This window comes from Delphinus delphis, chromosome 11 (genome assembly GCF_949987515.2).
Source record: "Delphinus delphis chromosome 11, mDelDel1.2, whole genome shotgun sequence".
Lineage (NCBI taxonomy): Eukaryota > Metazoa > Chordata > Mammalia > Artiodactyla > Delphinidae > Delphinus > Delphinus delphis.
In genome coordinates, this window is record NC_082693.1 from 91,470,221 (window position 1) to 91,488,907 (window position 18,687).

At 56.2% G+C, this 18,687-nt stretch overlaps 1 protein-coding gene across 6 annotated transcripts in view; it reads right to left on the minus strand.

Annotated features, from left to right (window-relative positions):
* TMPRSS6 (transmembrane serine protease 6) overlaps positions 1-17,900 on the minus strand; it is a 37,980-nt gene extending 20,080 nt beyond the window's left edge. For all 6 annotated transcript variants that reach the window (XR_009521260.1, XM_060025606.1, XM_060025605.1 and 3 more), the window contains exons 1-7: positions 17,710-17,900; positions 12,112-12,308; positions 6,885-7,018; positions 5,595-5,662; positions 4,848-5,032; positions 4,543-4,584; positions 1,375-1,579 (exon numbers count right to left, since the gene is read on the minus strand). Coding sequence is in view for 5 of the 6 variants with exons in the window: in XM_060025606.1 (XP_059881589.1) it covers positions 1,375-1,579; positions 4,543-4,584; positions 4,848-5,032; positions 5,595-5,662; positions 6,885-7,018; positions 12,112-12,307 (830 nt within the window). In the remaining variant the exon portion in view is untranslated. The remainder of the gene's footprint in view (positions 1-1,374; positions 1,580-4,542; positions 4,585-4,847; positions 5,033-5,594; positions 5,663-6,884; positions 7,019-12,111; positions 12,309-17,709) is intronic.
* Positions 17,901-18,687: the final 787 nt, after the last annotated feature.

An 18,687-nucleotide genomic window follows, 5' to 3' on the forward strand; every position in this document is an offset into this window, starting at 1 on the left:
ACCAAAGTCCCCCCTTCATGGTCTGGGGTGCAAGTCTGAGGACCTCTCCAGTCTTGTCTGACCCGTCATTTTACACCTTCTCCAAGGGTCTGAGACGGAGTGAGCCACCTGGTGCCACAGTGAGTAGGGACAGAGCTGAGCCGGCAGTCAGGTCCCCTCTGCAGCAGCAGGCTGCGGGGGGCACTTGGAGAAGCCCCAGGGAAAGCGCTGAAGCGTTCCCACCCTCATCATTCCTGGAAATGAGCTGTGTCTGGCTTCTCTGGGCTCCCCAGGGCCCTCCAGGAACCCAGCCCACGCACACGCCAGATGGCGGTCAGCACGTGGCAGGGCGGTGGGGGGGCGGGGGAAGGGCTGCAGATGAGAGCACAGCCTCAGACCCTGGAGAGTCAGAGAGGCCCCGGGGGAGGGGGCCGGGGAGAACCTTCACCCAGCTCGCCCTTCAGGACTGCCCTTGATCTTGAACATGCAGGTCCCACCCCCATCCCGAAAGCTGGAAGCTGGGTGCCTGAGAAAGACAGAGAAAGCAGCAGCCTGGTGCCCCAGGGTGTCCCCTGACCTCCTACAGACCTACTCCCCTCTCCCACCCAGTGGGGGGGTGATCAGGCTCCTGGAGGCCAAGGCCATTTCCAGCCCCTTCATGGTCTCCCCACAGCCCACCACCTGCCCGCCTTCTGCATTCCATGTCATATCCTAAAGCCCTTCTCCTCTGCTCAAGAACTTTCTGTTAGTTCCTCACTTAGCAAGTATTAAGGTTCAGATAGCTCCTGGCATTCCATGCCCTTGGTGACTCAGCCCCAACTCGACTATATATAATGATAGTAGTAATGGGTAGCTACTGGATGTTTAATGGATACATTTAATGTATAGTAATAATGGACAGCATTACTGTGTGTAAGGAGCCTGGCCCAGCAGGTCTGATTTAAATTCTCGCAATAACCCTGCAAGGTAGGCATGGCTGTGCACCCATTTTACAGGTGAGGAAACTGAGGCCCAGAGAGGCAAAGTAACTTGGCTTAGAGCACACTGCTAGAAAGCGGTAGAGTATGGTTGGAAGTCTGGGGCTGCCAGACTCTGGAGCATTCTAACAAGATCACGTCGCCTCCCAGAGCTGACCTCAGGGGTCATCTAGTACACCTGTTTTGTTACAAATGGGGAAACTGAGGCTGGGGGAGGGGAAGGGGATTGCTCACAGCACATAGCCTTTTCCAGTCTCCTCTCACCATCTCCCTCTGGGCTGGCCTCACTGTCTCCCGGATACCAAATACCAGGGCCTGGGGTCACACAGCCCCTTGTCTCAGAACACTGGGTGTGGCTTTGACCCCACACCGTCACCCGCTTCCCAACCTTCCCCCCACTGCCCTCCCAGGGACTCACGAGGTGATCAGCCTCCTCTCGAGGGGCCCAGCCACATCATACATGGCCAGCCGGTCCCGGCAGTCAGCCAGCATCCACTCAAGCCGGAGTTTGAGCATGAGATCCTCGGGGCCCTGCAGGTGCCACAGGCAGCTGGAGGCCAGGGGGTCGGGCCCCTTCAGCCGGAGGACCTGGCCCTGGCCCACGTAGCTGTAGCGGTAGCAGCCTGGAGTGGGGAGAGGGACAGGCCCCCTGAGCCCTGTTAGCTGGGAGGAGAGACCCGCGGTGGGCCCAGCCCTGTCAGGTCCTCACCCAAGCAGGGGTGGGGCGGGGAGAGTAGCTGGATGGGGGTCAGCCCAGATATGCTATATCCCAGCTTTCTGTTTCCCTACTGCTCCATCCCCAGCCTCCTCAACCATGCACTCATTCATTGGTTCATTCACTCGTTCCCTTAGCACTCACTGAGCTCTCCATGCCAGGCGAGCGCCAGAGAAAGGTCCCGTCACTTGGCGGGAGCAAGGAGAACAGCAGGGAGAGAAGCAGGCACTGGGCGGAACAGCTCAGAAGTGAGGGCTCCCAGGGAAGTCCTGGGAGGTCACAGTGAGGAAAGGGCCGCAGGCCAGGGCGGACAGGGGACTTTGAGTCAGGAGGGCAAGTGGGAGGAGGGAGGCAGGACCCAGGTCACGCCCAGGAGAGAAGCCTTTTCCTCCTGCGGCCATGGGAGCCGTGGAAGGTTAGGCAGGGCTGGGACACGGTCGGGCTTGGATCACAGACTCCTCTGGCTACTGGGAGCAAAGCTGAGGAGGCCCGGAGACCAGTGGGATGACCAAGCAATAAGGGGAGCGGGCTGGGGCCTTCATTTCAGGTGGAGAGAAGGGAGTGTGTTCCAGTGGGGCCGGGAGGCAGCCCGGGTAGAGGAAGTGAGCTCAAGCTAGTATGCTGCCATGCGTATGTCGTTTAAACGTCATCGTGAGCCTGTGAAGCAGGGAGGATGGCTGCTCTGCCAGGAAGCAGTAAGGATTCGGGAGTAAGCCCTGGATGTGGGAGGCAGCCTGGTATGCGGGGAGTCCAGACGCTGCGTGGTCGTCCCGGCACCACCTCTTATCAGCTGCGTGACTCTGGGCCAGTCACTCAGCCACCCTGAGTTCCGTCAAATGGACAAAGTACTAACCCCTGTCCCACCTCCTTCTCTGTGTGGTTCTGAGGACCAGGAAGGGAATGGAGGTGAGTGACAGGCTTTGCTCTGATACTGCTGTCTCTTGTTCAACTCCCTCTCCCCTGGCCATCCTGACTCCAGCTGGGGAGCCGACCTCCCCAGGGAGAGGCCTCTGACATCTGCAAGGGGAAGGGTCAGGACCCCTGGGGAAAGGTGCCTGGCTGTTCCTAGGCGTTTATATTCTTTAAATCTTGCTCCAAGGTGATGCTTTGCTTTTGCCATTTTAATAATTACTTTTTTTGTGAAGCAAATTAAGTGGAGAGGGATGTGCTGGTCTCTGTTGATAATCAGAAACATCTCTGGGGAGCCTGGGCGAAAGTAAATGAAACTGCCTTCTGTGTTCTCCTCACTTGGCCCCTTCCCCGCTGGACCTGACAGATTCCTACCTACCCCCCAATCCTGAGTCTGTTGCCCCCTCCTCCATGAAGCCTTCCAGGACCCCCCGGTCAGGAGCAACTCCTTCCTCCCTCTAGAAGCACATCCCTTCCTCTGCTTTGGCTCACAGCCCCCAGGGTCCATCTCTGTCCCCAGGGCAGAACGATTCCCTTTCTGCACTGCCTCCAGGACCTCTGTCCTAGCCCTGGCACTAGGTGATGTGAGATTCCGTTTATGTGTGTGTCTCCCTCATGGGGCTCAGAGCTCTTCCGAGGGCAGGGGTGAGGACACGGTCAGCTGGTGTCTTCAGAGCAGGCATGGGGCCTGGCATGGACAAACCGCCCCAAAAGCCCGTTTAGAGGACTTGAATTGTCATCCTCGCTCCATTAGGCATTGCACTCCAGGAGGGCAGGGGCTCTGGACATGCACTGAACTAAATAAGGATCATGATAAAGTAACTGCCAGAAACTTGGGGACACGTGGACACCCGGCACAGCCAAGGGCAATGGAAAGGCCCATTCCAGACCAAGGGTCAGAGCAACATGTGCACCAATGCAGTGTTAGATGATAGACAGATGACAGATAAGCACAAGATGTGTTTCTTGTGCTCTCCTTTGGACACAAGGAGGGAATATCCTACTGGTCCCTTCATCAGTGAGTTAAATAAATCTTTGATATGTGCTCATATCTTTGTATGAGAATCATGATTTTCAGTATTTGAAAATTGTCCTTTGACTCCATCACCTCCATTCACCAAGGAAATAAGCATGTGACCAGCCACATGGGAGGAGAGGAAGGTCAGAAAAGGTATAACCAGGATGTCAACTCTGCCTCCCCAGGTAGTCTAGGAAGAATCTGGGAATTTTGGAACTCATGCTCGGAGCCACAGGGTACAGTAGCCTAGGTGACACACTGCACAAGTGCAGGAGTCTCCAGTCACACAGACCATAACGTGGGCAGTGTTCCCTGGCGTTGTGCAGCATGGTGGCCCTGCTGGTGCTTGGCTTCCCAGGGTTCAGTGGGAAGACTGGAGCCCCTTGGAGAAAAGCAAGGTGACTCTAGCAATAGGGCATGGGGGTGGGGTGGGAGGAGAGGGCAGATCAGCCTGGCTGGCTGAGAAAGAGAAGGAAAAATTGGAGGGAGTATCCTTGAATGTGACAGAAATATCTCCCAGAGACCAAGTTTTAAAGCCAAAGTGTTGATATACCTCGAATTGGCAAGATTATTTTCTACCATCAGTGGAAATGGTAGACTGTGGGCAAATGGAATTCCATGATCGAAAAGTAGGGTCACATTGATGCGCAAATAAATCGGCTACTCGCTCACCCCCACACACGCAACACACACATACTTTTGTACAAGACACACACACACACACACACACACGTGTTCACATGTGCACAACACCTCCTCCCCTCCCCCCACAAGCCCCCAGTCTCGCTCAGGACCCATCACTGAGGCCACCGTGGTGCCCCCTGGGTAACCCCAGACCATGCCTCCTGCACCCATATAAGCCATGTGGACCCCTGACACTCAACCAAACCAAGGAAAACACCAACTCAAAAGGAAAGTGGGGAGGAAAAACCAAAGTCGCGTACCCAGCGTGGAATTCAGTGCAACTATGTCTTTCACACTGGCTTCTGTTAAAAGGAAACGAACAAACAAATAAACAGAGAACAAAAATAAATAAATAAAATGAAATACAAAATAAAAATAGAAGAGACTATCAGAGCCAGCCTGTCTGACATTGACCCTGCCTGCCCACCCTCCCCCATGCCCCCGCCCCTCAGTCCTGGCTCCTGGCCACTCAGTGGGGGGCCCATCCCCGAGAGCATCCCAGCCCTGGCAGCAGCCTTCCCAGGCCTTGCCAGACCGTCCCACGTTCCCGGTCCCCAGTACTGACCCAGGATCACCAGGCCCTCGGGGTCCACCTCATACTCGGCCCTGTAGGGAGCAGGGGCCGAGCTGTTGGCCGTGGACAGCAGCTCCTCCACCAGCAGGGCCCGCACCACCTCGGGGCTCAGCATCGGCCGGCGGTGCTCGGGGATTTGGAGGATGAACCAGAAAAAGCAGGTGAGCGGTCCCTCCCTGATGTGGCAGCAGTGAGAGGGGCTGGGGGCGGAGCCTGGACTTTGGGCCCCGCCCAGCACCCTGCTCCTGATAGGAGCTGGGGGAGGACACCAACTGTGGCTCATGCGCGTTGAGCGCTTACTGCTTGTCAGGGTCTGCTCTCCACTATCACTTGGAAGTCTCCTAACAACCTCTGAGGAAGGGGCTCTCAACAGCCCCATTTCACAGATGAGAAAACTGAGGCACGAGAGGTTAGGTTGTGTGCCACGGACCCTGTCATAAGTGAATGGGACAGCTGCCTACCGCTCCTCCATGTCCTCACCTGATACCCATCAGGCCGTTGCTAAGGGCGCCACGGCCACTGTCTAGGGTAATCCCTACCACACCATTGTGCCCATTCTCCAGATGAGAAAGCCAAGCTGGGTGAAGGGAGGTCACATGCAGGAAGCCAAGTTTCCTCTCCGTGCCTCAGTTTCCCCATTTTAAAACATGAAGCCATTGCCTCAGAAGCCTACAGTGTCTTTCATTCTTTGAGTCTAAAGTTCTAGCAGGGGCCGGTCGTGGGGCCCGGGCGACTCACCCAAAGGAGTAGACGGAGCTAGAGTTGTAGTAAGTACCCAGGCAGGTGCTGGCAATGAGCTCCTTGAGCTAAAAGGAGGGGAAAAAAGCAGAGCCCTCTGGTGACCCTCTGTGGAAACCCCCTCCTGCCCTGGGATGCCCTTTGCCCCTCCCAGCAGCCCTGCTTGACGAGGAGCCTACGGGGTAGAGAGGCTTGCCCGTGGTCACACGGTGGGCGGTGGCCACACCGGGAAACAAACCTCATTCCATCTTTTTACCCCTCCCCCTACACCCGGGCACTGTCCCTGACACCTCCACGTCTACCAGCTCTGACCTCAGTCAGACCGCCAGTGGCCTCTCCCCCTCATCAGAAGTCACTCCTCGACTCTGAGAAGCCCCACTAGGTTCCCAAGTCCCCTCCTCAGCCCCGCCACCAGCCACGGGAGCTGAGCTGCCTGGTCTCTGCACGTGTTCAGTGGCAGTGCCACCGGCAGGGTGGAATGCAGGACTGTGGGTTCTTAAAGCACCTGAACGGCGTAGAGGTAATGTCCACACTCTCCTCTCTCATTTCAACCCCACGACAACCCTACAGACAGGCACTGTTGTTATCACTCCACTTTACACGGAAGGAAAGAGAGCCTTGTTCGGGTCTCCCAGAAGCGGGTCCTGAGGCAGGCGGTTTATTTGGAGGTGATTCCAAGGAACACCAGTGGGGAAAACAGATGGGCAGGGAGGCAGCCATTCACGGCTGTGAAGGTGCCGGCCAGAGCTGTGGCAACTGAGGTGCAAGCCGACAGGGACCTCTGAGAGGCTGCGGGGGCATCTTCAGAACCGCTCCCACCAAGGGCCAAGGGAGCCGGGGTATTTATCCACCTTCTCCATCCCTCACGTCTGAGGGTTGCTGCTGGGCGTAACTCCTCAGCACTTCCGGCCTGCCCTTCAGGGTGCTGTCCTGCGACCTAAGAGTGGCAGGTGCTGGCCATGGGAGACCATCCCCAGTGAAGTAAGCCATTGCCCGGCAAGAGAGGGTGTGTGGCTGGGTCCGGGCAGCATCCCTGCACTGCCCTAATTTCCTAAGGTCATGCTTCTACTAAGTGGCACAATCAGGATTTAGTCCAAGTGCATTTGACCCCAGAGCCCACTACCTTTCCCACCACCCTACACCACCTCGTTTCCATTGTGCCTGGAACAGGGCTCTGATCCCAGTGAGTGTGCTGGATGGACTAACCCACTGGCTTGACGTGATCAGGCCCCTCCCCTCTCCCTTCTTGTCCCCACCGTCCTTCCCTCCCATCCCCGCAATCCTTCCTACCATCATCTGAGCTTTGGTGGTTTCACTGCGGAAGGCACTGGACTCCCGGCGGGCAAGGTCCTGGGAGAAGTGGCGATTGAGCACGCGGAGGCTGCCTGAGTATACCTGGCTGACCGTCATCTCTGCCTTGTGCCCTACCCAGGAAGAAACCAGCAAAGTTAACCAAGGGAACAGATGGGGACGGCTCCTGTGTCCCCCACACCTTCTTCTGCCACCCTGAACCCCCACTCAGCCTCCAGCATCTTGGGCCTCCAAGGCACCACCACCATCATCATCCTCTTTGTCACTGTCATTCAGAGTGTGTGTAGTGACAAACTCATCCCACAATGCCAGGGAGGAGAGAGGCCAACTGATGAATGGTGTCCCAGAGGCTCCCAGGCAGAAGCTGACACAGTGATCGGTCCAGGACACAGATGCCAAGAAACCCACATGGGCCCAGCAGGTCAAGTTCTTGGTTAAGCACCTCTGTGTTGTCCAGCGGGTTGTCCAGGTGGCACCTACCATGTGGGGTACACTGATAAACCAAGACAGATGGGTCTCCCTGTGTGGAGCTGACAGTGGTGGGTAAGGCAGATGTTCCCCCAGTAACCGTACAACCTGTGGGATTCATATGCCAGCAGCGTCTTGAAGAAGCACAAGTTGCTATTGAGGGGGGGACATGACAAAGAAAACGTGGGCCAGGGTGACCCTCCATCTGAGATGGGAGGAGTGGAGAGTAAACTGGGAAGAGGGGAAAGAGGGAAGTACCTTCAGGGCAGCAGGAAGAGCACGTGCAAAGGCCCTGCGACAGAGGGATCATGGCGAGGAGCAGGGCCAAAAGCCTGTTTGGCTGGAGCAGTCAGATGGGGGGAGGTATAATAAGAGATTGAGACATCAGCAGGGCAAGATTTTGGTCTTTCCCTAATGAGCAAGGGAAACCACGCAAGGTTTAAAATCAGGGATGACGTCATCAGATTTCCGTTTTGCAAAGATTGTTTTGGCTGATGTGAAGACAATAGATTCACAGCCCAGGGTTTATACCCCTATTCAGTCATTTATTCATTCATTCAATAAATATTTATTGAGAACCTGCTATGTTTAGGGACTGGCCTAGAGCACTTGGGAATATACCAGTATAACAATGAACAAAATAATCAAGAAAAAACAAACCTGTCCTTCAGAGCTTGTAGTCTAACAAGAAAGACAGACAATAAACAACAAACATAGGACATAACACGTTAGAGGTGTAAGTGGCGTGGAAATCGAGGGCTGGTGTGGGCTGCAACTTGGAGGCCAGAGAAGAGGGAGATGGTATCAGCCATGTGGATGTTAATCTATGGGACGAGCATTTCAGGCAGCAGACTGGCAAGTGCAAAGGCTCTGAGGCAGGAGCTTGTCTGGATGTTTGAGGAACAGCAAGGAGTGAGCTAGGGGAGAGCAGGAGGAGATGACATGGGGGAGGGGGAGGTCATGTAGGGCCTTGCAACCCTGGAAGGACTTTGATTTTTGCTCTGAGTGAGACAGGAGCCCTAGGAGGCTCTAAGCAGAGAAGTTAGATGATCTGATTTGCTTTGTAAAAATATCCCGCTGCCTTTGTGTTGAGAACAGGCTCTAAGGAGGCAAAGGCAGAAGCAGAGAGAACTGCAGGAGGCTCCTGCAGCCATCAAGTGAGAGTGGTCCAGGGGAGACTGGACCAGGCTGCGCAGCGAAGAGGGAGAGAAGTGATTGGAGTCAGGGTATGCTTTGGGGTTAGAGAGGACCGGGTTTGCTGGTGGCAAATTGGGGCTGGGGAGTAAAAGAAAGAGAGCAGTTAGGGGAGCAACGGGAAGGATGGAATGGCCACCACCTGGGATGTTCTCTCCATTTTTTTTTCAATTTTAAAGGATTTTCTTAGGTCACTATTTTTATTTATTTATTTATTTATTTATTTTTTTTTTTTTGCAGTACGCGGGCCTCTCACTGTTGTGGCCTCTCCCGTTGTGGAGAACAGGCTCCGGACGCACAGGCTCAGCAGCCATGGCTCACGGGCCCAGCCGCTCCGCAGCACGTGGGATCTTCCTGGACCGGGGCACGAACCTGCGTCCCCTGCATCGGCGGGCGGACTCTCAACCACTGCGCCACCAGGGAAGCCCTCTTAGGTCACTACTGATGATACCCTAAAGTTATATACCATTTTCTCAACATCTCGAACTTCCAAAAATCTCATATATAAACACACATTGCCTCTGAAACATGGAATATCAATAGTTCAATATCATTTTATATTAACAACTGGTAAACATCAATTAAAAATGAAAGCCCCGGGGCTTCCCTGGTGGCGCAGTGGTTGGGAGTCCGCCTGCCGATGCAGGGGATGCGGGTTCGGGCCCTGGTCCGGGAAGATCCCACGTGCCGCGGAGCGGCTGGGCCCGTGAGCCATGGCTGCTGAGCCTGTGCGTCCGGAGCCTGTGCTCCGCGACGGGAGAGGCCACAACAGTAAGAGGCCCGCGTACCGCAAAAAAAAAATATATATATATGAAAGCCCCTTTAAAATATACTCAGAAGGTAGACTGACAATTCACAAGGGAGTTAACTGTCAGTGGGGTCTGAGATGCACTTAGACATCCTGGGGGAGGGGCAGGCCCCGGTGATACAGTGGCGCTCAAGGGAGAGGCCCAGACTGGAAATGAAAATTTGGGAATCTTCAGGGCATAAGGGAATGTCGGGGTGGCGGGGGAGCAGAGAGGAGGAGGAGGAGAAGTCACCATGAGCTGAGGGAAAAGAAAGTGTGGGCGCCCTGGAAGCCAAGTAAGGATAACGTGTCAAGGAGGAGGCAGGGAGGCGCCCGGTCACGTGCTGCCCATGGAACAAATGCAACGAGGACTGACCGCCGGATTCTGCAGCGTGAGGACTGGTGACCCTGACAAGCACTGGTGGAGTTTCGGGGGTGAGGGGCAGGGAGTCAGATCAGAAAGGGCGCCCGAAAGAGGCGTGGAACGGGGGGCCGAAGCGGTTTCAAACGACAGGGATTTGCTGCAAAGGGGAGCAGAGAAATGGCTGTGTGTGAGTGTGAGTGTGTGAGTGTGTGTGTGTGTGTGTGTGTGTGTGTGTGCGCGCGCAGGCACGAGAGGGATTCGGTACAGGAGCAACGAGAAGCCCTGTACAGTGATGGACGATGCCACCGGAGGAGAGAGGGGACATGGCTGGAGCCTGGCCACCACGAGGACAAAGGGAGTGGGATCTGGGCCGGGAGGACAGCTGACTAGATGGGGCAGGGCTGGTTCACACGTGGGGATGGGCAGAGCACGGAGCACGTGGGTACAGCTGGGAGGGCATCTATGGGGCTTCCCTTCGGAGTGGTTCCGTTTTCTCATTGAAGCAGGGGGCAAAGTGGGTGGGGGGTGAGGGAGGTTTGAGAATAAAGCATAAAACTGTGGCCCAGGAGAGCAGGAGAAGGAGAAGACCAGGGAAATACAGCAGGGCGGCATGAAGGGCCCCGCTACTGGGCTCCAAGTGGACCAGCCCAGGGCCCACCGGCCTTGGGAAGCCGGCCCCCACCCTCTCCTCTCCTGGGCCACTTTCTGGGTCAGGCTGCCACTTAACCAGTCGTGCGCTCCTTCAGGCTTATCCTGTTCCAGTGCAATAGGCCTCTCGTACAGCTCCCCTTCCAGACCAGACACCGCGTGTCTCTGACTCATCTCCTCGTCCAGCGCCCGGTACCCAGAGCACAGCCTGGCCCCGCGCGGGAGGAATCGTTCACATATCTCCGAAAGTGCCTCCTCTGTCCTCATCCCTCTGGGGAAGGGGTTGGCTTCCCCCAGTGGAGGCTTTGGGGCACTCACCCCCTGGGTCCTCAGCCCCACGGAGCACCCACCCCCCAGCGGGGTGATTCACTCTAGGAGTGTAATCAGGAGAAATCAGACTCTGAGAAGAAAGACAATTGGCAGGTGAGTTCCTGGCCCTCCAGCCTGACTCTCTATGGTTTCCCCTTAAGACTAATTATCCCGCAGCCTAAGGAGGCCTCGGCAGCCCCGTGTTATCTGGGGCGCCGGCTTCCTGCCGGCGGTGAAATGCACACGGCTTCCACTCCCGGCCTGCGTTGCTCGGCTCTGAACAGAATCAATCCATCCGACATCACGGCAGGAGGGTCCTCATCAGACACAGGCTTCCTAACAGCTTCAACCCGGGGGTTCCAGAATACCCCCCACCTCGCCCCCCTCTAGAGCTGGGCTGAGGCTGAGCTCCCCAGTGGCTGCTCCAAAGTGGGTCCCCATTCCTTTCAGTGGACCTGAAATTCCACCAGGAGATGCAGTCAGTAAGAAAATGATCTAACTTTTGCAGAGTGCTTAATGGGAGGTCTCTGATCACTTGGGCAAGGTGGGCTGTCCCTGCTAGGGTTCCACCGGGGCACCCGCTGCTTTCTCTGTCCTAGCACATGCCAAGCATTATGGTGAGAACAGAACTATCTCTACAGCCTGGCACAGAGCTGGCATATAGGAGCTCCTCAGTACTGAATGAATGAATAGGATGGACGACTGGACCCAGAGCATGGGCCAGTTGCTCCTGGGGTTCCAGGGGACTGACTGAGGGCTGTGATACCAGAGAGGGAGGGGCCAAAATTCAGGACATGGGAGATGCCTGAGCTACCTGCTCTGGGCATTCTTGCCCTCCCCCCACCCGCACCCACATTCCCTCTGGGTTGAATTCCACATGTGCCCATGCTGGGGTATAAGGCCATCTACGTGCATGGACACCCCCCTGGACACCTGAGTTCTGTGCCCCCCTCCCCTTCGTTCCCACTCATGCTGGGCCCTGGAGACCCCGAGATGATAGAGCTATGGTCCCCACCCTAGAAGAGCTCCCAGATCGGCCTCCAGTGAGCAGACGCACTCATTGGTGCCAGGCACCACCAGCACCACTGGGCCTCCTCCAGCTGAGCCTGGTGGCTCCAAGCCCCAGGGGCAACCCAGGAGGGCTGCAGGCAAGGGGAGGCAATGTTTACACCCCTTCAGCTTGTCACTTTACAAGAACTGGGCACTGGGAGAGCACTCCTTCCGCAGCTGCTGGGAACTGTGGCCACTAGGCCCCAGCAAGGAACTTGCACTCCCATCTCATGGGACAGGAACGGAGACTCAGAGAGAAGTGCATGTCCAAGGTTGCACAGTGGTTTCTAGGCATTGCTGAGCCTGGAATCCTGATCTGTCCTGCTGTGCCCCCTCGACCACCCCAAGTCCTCCCCAGGTACCTCTCCCAAGGGCCCCGCAGTTACCTAGGAGATACCAGAGCAGGACCCCCACTGAAGCCAACACAACCAGGGCCAGCCAGAGGGGAGCCAGGCGGAGGTAGTCGCGGACTTTTCTCTTGGAGTCCTCGGGGGCCTTAAACATCCCCTCCGGCTCTGCCTCTTCTCCATCACCTCCATCGCCCTGCCCGCCAGCCGCTTGGGGGGCCTCGGCCATGGACATCCTGGCAAGGAAACAGACCAGGGTTGGAAAAAGCCTGGCATTTGCAAGGGAGTCTTTACTGAACACCAACCTTGCGCAGAAGTAAGACGGCACCCCTGCCTTTTGGGGGAGGAGGAGAATAACGCCAGCTAGCAGTAATTGAAAGTGAGCACTGAGCCCGCTCACAGAGGAGCAAAGCACGTCTCAGAGCAACTCGCCCGGGTGACCAGCTGGACCTGGTCTGGCTCCAGAATCCCTACCTTTGCATCTGCGGTCAGAGGAGAGTTGGAGGTTTCACTGCCTGAACCCCACCCCACAAGGTACCCGCAGATGGAACTGGGGCGCATACACGGAGTACAGGTTTCTGTAAACCAGCTCCTCTTGCCCTCAGCTTCCCTCCCATTCGGGGGATGTTTTTTCCTTCCTCCTGTTTCTCAACAGCAAAGCTTCCACAACATCGATTCAATCCATTCACTTCACCCTCCCCCAGAAGCCCTGAGCCGGCTCTGTGCCGAGCCAGGGACTGCCTTCCAAGGAGCGCCGCCCCTCTTTTCTCCCCACTGCCCCAAAGTCTCTTAGGGGCAGAGGAAGGAGAAGGAGACAAAAACTAATATTCATTTAGTGTTTGTGCAAGACATTTTACGGAGATCACCCCATTTAATCCTCTGGTCACCAGGATGTGGGGACCATGGTCCCCATGCTCTTCCTCAGCCCACTCTGTGTAGACACTTTACATATATTATCTTGCTTAACCTCCAAAAGCCTTTCAAGGTTCTGCACCCATAGGACAGATGAGGAAACTAAGACCCAGAATGTTTTAGCAATAACTCAGTCCAGGGGTTTCCTAGCCTCATTTTCCCAATGTGATTTGAATGTCTGGCATTGACAACCAGCCCATTTTGCAGATGGAAAAACTGAAGCCCAGAGTGGCTAAGCCACTCGCCAAAGATCACACAGCAGGTAAGTGGGGGTCGAGCCCAGGTGTCTGACTCTCTGCTCTTTCCACTACTCTGGGCTACTTCCTGTAAATGAGCTGTTAATTAACAAATCAAGATGAAATAATACCTGAATGCCACCCTGGTCAGTGCCCCAGACCTGTGGCTGTGTCTCTAGACCCCCAGGCAAACTTCTGAGTGCTATTTGCCTTCTCTGGCAGGTTTTCCCACAGTCCAGAGAAGGTCCTTCACTTGCCCACCCACCAGCAGAGCAAGTAGGAAATGAGCCTCCTCTTACCACATCCCAAAAGGCCACTGCGGCTTTAAAATACGTCCCCAGGTATGCGTGGGTGGGTGGGCAGAGTGTCCTTTGCTTTGGGTCTTGGATTTTCACACAGAGGGATTCTGAAAACAGGGATCTTTTGTGATGCTCAAAGGTTCTCAGTCAAGGATCTCTGGCTCCAGCCACAGGGGTCTCCTGAGTGGTCCCCATGGATGCAAGGAAGGGAGGTGACCGCAGGTGGTTCTCACCTGGGCATAGGACTCCCCCCCACCCCAACCAGAGGACATCTGGACATCTGTATCAGGCCCTGCTGGCTTTCACGGGGCCAGGGCCACGGATGGGAAAGGTCCTGCGTTGGGTGGGGCAGCCCCTCCAGCCCCGCCCACTGCCCGGAGTGTCCAGGGCACCCCTGGTGAAACTGGCTGTCTCCCGTGAGCTGAGTGGGTGGCTAGAGCCGGGAGAGCCCAGTGACGGGCCGGCTTCTGCCCTCTCTCAGCCCCAGGTCCACTCCCGCTGCCACAGAGGCACATCCCCATTTTACTCCGAGTCTGGATCACCAAGGAGATACTGGGGACCCGGGGAGCACAGAGGTGATCACAGCTGACATTTATTTGAATTGTTTCCCGTGCTTTATACGCACTGTCTCACGTAAGCCTTCCACAGACCTGGGGGGGGGGGCGGTGATAGGTTCTCTCATTATCCCCATTTTACAGATGAGAAAGTTGAGGCACAGAGAGATTGAGCAACTTGGCCGAGATCCCACAGTTGGTTAGCGGCAGAGCCAGGCTGCAAACGCAAGCGGTTTGTCTCCAGAATAACACCTTGACCACTCTGCTCTACTGCCTCACAGGGTACGAGGGGAAACTGAGGCTCAGAGAAGGTCATAGGTCCATTAGAGGAGGCACTTAGGGGAGCAGCCCCAGGTGGGATGCTCAGTACGCCTCACCCTTCCTCTCCCCATTCCCCAAGCCAGGCTTTCACCCCATGGATTTTGCCTCCCTCATAAATGGCTCTCACATCCATCTGGGAGAACTTTGAGTATCACAGAAGATCCCATTTTGAGAAAACCCAAAATTAGACACAGCCCAAATTGGTGTGGGGGGCCATATACCTGGGGTTCCCATTGCCTCCCACCTGGACTCCTGGGGCAGCCTCCCAACTGCTTTCCTGCCTCCCAGCTCCTCCTCCAGCCCCTCCTCCACATTGTCAGGAGAGAGCTCTCCCTGCCCACCTCCAGCCATTCACCTGCTCAGAATCCCCTCAAGGTTCCCAGCCACCTCCAAACCCCTCACCGTGGCACCCAAGACCCTCCGTGGCCAGGCTGCTGCCCTCGTCCCTGGAGCCCTACCTTCCGTCACGCACGTCACCCTGCAGGTCCACAAGATGCTCCTTTGTACAGACACGCCCTCTGCCTAAAGGATGGTAAGACCCTTAAAGGCCAGCTCCAAGGCCACCTGCCCAGCGATGGGCTCTGGGCCCTGGAGAGTAAGCCACCTCCTCCCCTAGGCAGCCCTTGGTCAGATCAACAATCTGACTGGCTTTTGGCTTCGTTTCTCTCCCCCACAAAAAAGGCGGGCCTGTGTCTCATTCACCTCTGGATCCCCATGGAACCCAGCACAGGGCCTGCCACCTGAACAAATCCTCCGGGAAAGGGTGGATGAGTAGAAAGCAACCTTTAAAAGCTGAATTAAAATTGAAAAAAATACAATTAGAAAAAATAAAAAAGAAAGAATGGGTGAGTAGAGCCCCCAGGGCTCCAGACTCCCGGTGCAGTGCTCTCTCCTACATCTGACTGCCTTAGGGGCAAGGCATGGAAGACGGCGCTGGTCTCTGGGGCCCTAGATTCCGTCACCAGACCCCTCCATATTTATTGAGCATCTGCTTGGGGCCAGGCTCTGTGCTGGGCACGGGCGTCACACTGGTGAATATAAGAGACCTCATTCCCATCCTCTTGGGGCTGACAGCCCAGCAGGAAGTGGACAGTTGTGACAACTGACAGTTGTGAAGATGACCCCAAGCTCCTGTCTTTTATTCTTATTATATAATGGTTCCCCCATTGTTTTGAGCATCTAGTCACCAGAAAAGTCTGTGCCTCTACCTTCCAACTAACCCCAGAACCCAACCTCTTCTTGACACCTCAGTGGCTCCAGGTCGCCGTGACTCCTACACTAGCCAGTGGTCCGGCCACCCTCACTAGCCAATTCCCACATGACCACCAGAGGGGTCTTCACCACGCGCCCTGCTCACAAGCCCCGCCCAGAACAGAGCCCAAAGCCCTCGTCACAGCCCACCAGGGACTCCGTGATATGGCGCTTGTGCGCCTTTCTGTCCTCTCCCTCCTTCTGCGGTAGCCACACCCAGCTCCTGACCTTCAACAGATGGAGTACAGGTCACCTCAGGGCCTTGGCACTTGCTGTTCCCTCTGCCAGAAATGCTTTTCCTTCAGTCTTGCCTCATGACCTGCTCCTTTACCTCCTTCAAGTCTTTGCTCAAATGTTACCTCTTCAGTGAGACCTGCCCTGACCACTGCCCTCTCTCTGCTACATTTTTCTTTATCGCTCTTTTCAAGACTAACGTGGCAGGATATGCTTCCGGGTCCTTGGTCTGTGTCCTCCCAGGCTGGAAGCTGCACCAGAGCAGGGGCTTTACTCTGTGTGCCCTGCATGCCCTGCACTGAGAGCAGAGAGCGCTTCCTTCCTGCTGGGCCAGGGTGCTGGGTGCACGTGTGGCCTGGCCAACTTCTTCTGCCTCCTTCTCCCCTTTCCCGCTCTTCCCTTGCTGCGCCCCAGCGACATTGGACTTCTCGGCAATCGATTCTAAAAATGAAGATGGTAGAAACCTTTAACAGATCTAGGGTTCTTAGCCTGCGCTGGGTGAAGAGCATCACACGATTGTTTCTTGAACCCTGAAAGTTCTTGCTTACCACCTGCTTTCTTCCTTCTGCCTGGGCTGCCCACCTCCTGACCTGGCCCCTTCACACCTCAGCTCAGCTCTCACCTCCTCCTGGCAGCCCTCCCAGAGTGCCTCTGGCTGCTCCTCTGAAGCATCCTGGGCCACCCCCATCAATGCACAGCTCATCTTGGGGGTATTCTTTCTGTCCCCCGTGTCCCCCTGAAGGTGAGTGCCTGGAGGGAGGGACTGGGTGTACCCCCAATTTCCACAGGGGCCTGAGGCTTCTCGCCTGATCCAAGAACCTGGACCCCAGCCTGGCACGCGCTCCTCAGCCCCTCCTGCCCTTCTGACCATTGGCGGGTCCTCGGTCTGCCTACAGGAGGCTGAGCTCACGGGGGCAGAGCCGTTCCTCCTCCCGCGTGCCAGCCTGTGCTGGCTGTCGCCACAGCTGAATTCCATTTCAACCTCCAGCAGCCTTGCTGTCTCTACTTAATGGCTGGGGAAACTGAGGTACAGAGAGAGAAAAGGACGTACTCGAGGTCACTCAGCCAGGGTAAGGCAGAGCAGAGTGAGGTAGGGCTGGGATTCTTATCTAGGACCTACCAGGGAGGCCATTTGGGCCTAGAGTCAAGCCCTACCATGAGCTGCTTTGACTCTGAGTCCCCAGGCGTGGGGGGAATGGGTGAAAGTCCCTTCCATACACAAACTCATAAACTCACACACAGATGTACACAGATGAAAACACGCTGAAGTACACGCGCAGCTATCTGTGACATACAAACTGCTAGATGCATGCTTGCACACACACACACACGCACACGCACACACACACACACGCACACACGGCCACATTCAACTCTGAGCCTGCCCCCTGTATAGTGCAGTGTCGGGGGGCTCTGGGCCTGTCTCCCATACCGGAAAGCCCAGGTGGGGTACCTGCGTACGAAGGGGGCAGCTTGTCCAGTCCAGAATCAGGGTGGGGTGCTCAGACTGGCAGACCAGGCCTCTCCCCTGCCCCGTCCCTGCCCCAGAGTCCACCAGCTCCAGCTGAGCCCCAGGCGTCCCAGCCCCCGGAACCTGCAGCCCCTCCACTGCCCCGAGCCTGTCCATACACCTGGCCTCCGACCCCAGCTCTGTGGACCCCTCGCCTTCTGCTTGCTGGGCCACTCTCTGGCCCGTGAGGCCCAGCAGACCAGGCCTCGGAGCAGGGCAGTTGGCTTAAGCCCCAGGGAGCCAGGCCTGGCTCTCCAGGTAGACGCTGTCACTGGGTCATTCATAGATCCTGGTCCCCTGGCCTGGAGGTCCCCGCTTACCTTTGGGAGTGGCAGGTGGGTGCCGGGCCTGCTGCACGCAGACCTCAGAGCCTCTGTTTGTCCAGACCAAGGTCTCCCCACCCCCTACCCAGCCAGCCTGGGCTGGATCAATGGCCCACAGCCATGGCCGGGGTGTCTGGCCCTTGTCCCCTGTGGCCTGTGGCCCCAGGCTCCACGGGCCTCCTGTTGGGCTGGGGACAGCACTGTGACTGAGCACGTAAACAGGCCAACAGGCCGGAGGCAGGAGGCAGGCAGTGCCCCGCCCCGCCTCGCCCCGCCCCGTGGGCACCCTGGAGGCTGGCGGGCAGGTGCAGGAGATCTGAGCTCTCCCCTGAGGCCTGTTGCCTGGTGACATTCCTGCCTGGTTACAGCTCCTGGTCCCCTAGAGCATGAGGTGGGGTGACCAAAGACTGGGGGCTGTGCGGGGGCCCGTGCAGGGTGGGCAGGGGCTCACGCGGGTCTCCTTACCTGGACAGGTGAGACCAGAGGAGCCGGTGGCTCTGAGAGAGACAAGCAGGCTGGGCTCCTGTGCTCTGGGGACGGGAGGGGAGAAAAATGGAGTTGGGGTGGCGTTCGTGCTATTTTCTGTTTAGCTGGAAATTAGTTGAATTTCTACCTGATTCTGGAGAGCTGTGCTGTCCATTTTGGTGGCCTCTGGCCACATGCAGCTCTTGAGCCCCTGGGATGCGGCCAGTCTGAACTGAGACGTGCCACACGGGCAAGATATATACCAGGTTTCGAAGACTGAGCGCAAAGCATGTAATATAAGCTCAAGGAGCATTTTTTATGTTGATCACGTGTTGAAATGATAACACGTTAGCTGTATAGGGTTAATAAACTATATTATTGAAATTCATTTCATCGGCTTATTTTTACGTTTTTTAATGTGACTACAAGAACATTGGATACTTCAATAAAGTTTTTAAAAATATCACATTTGACCAAAACAGAACACTGGGATCACAAGTGTGGTATTGA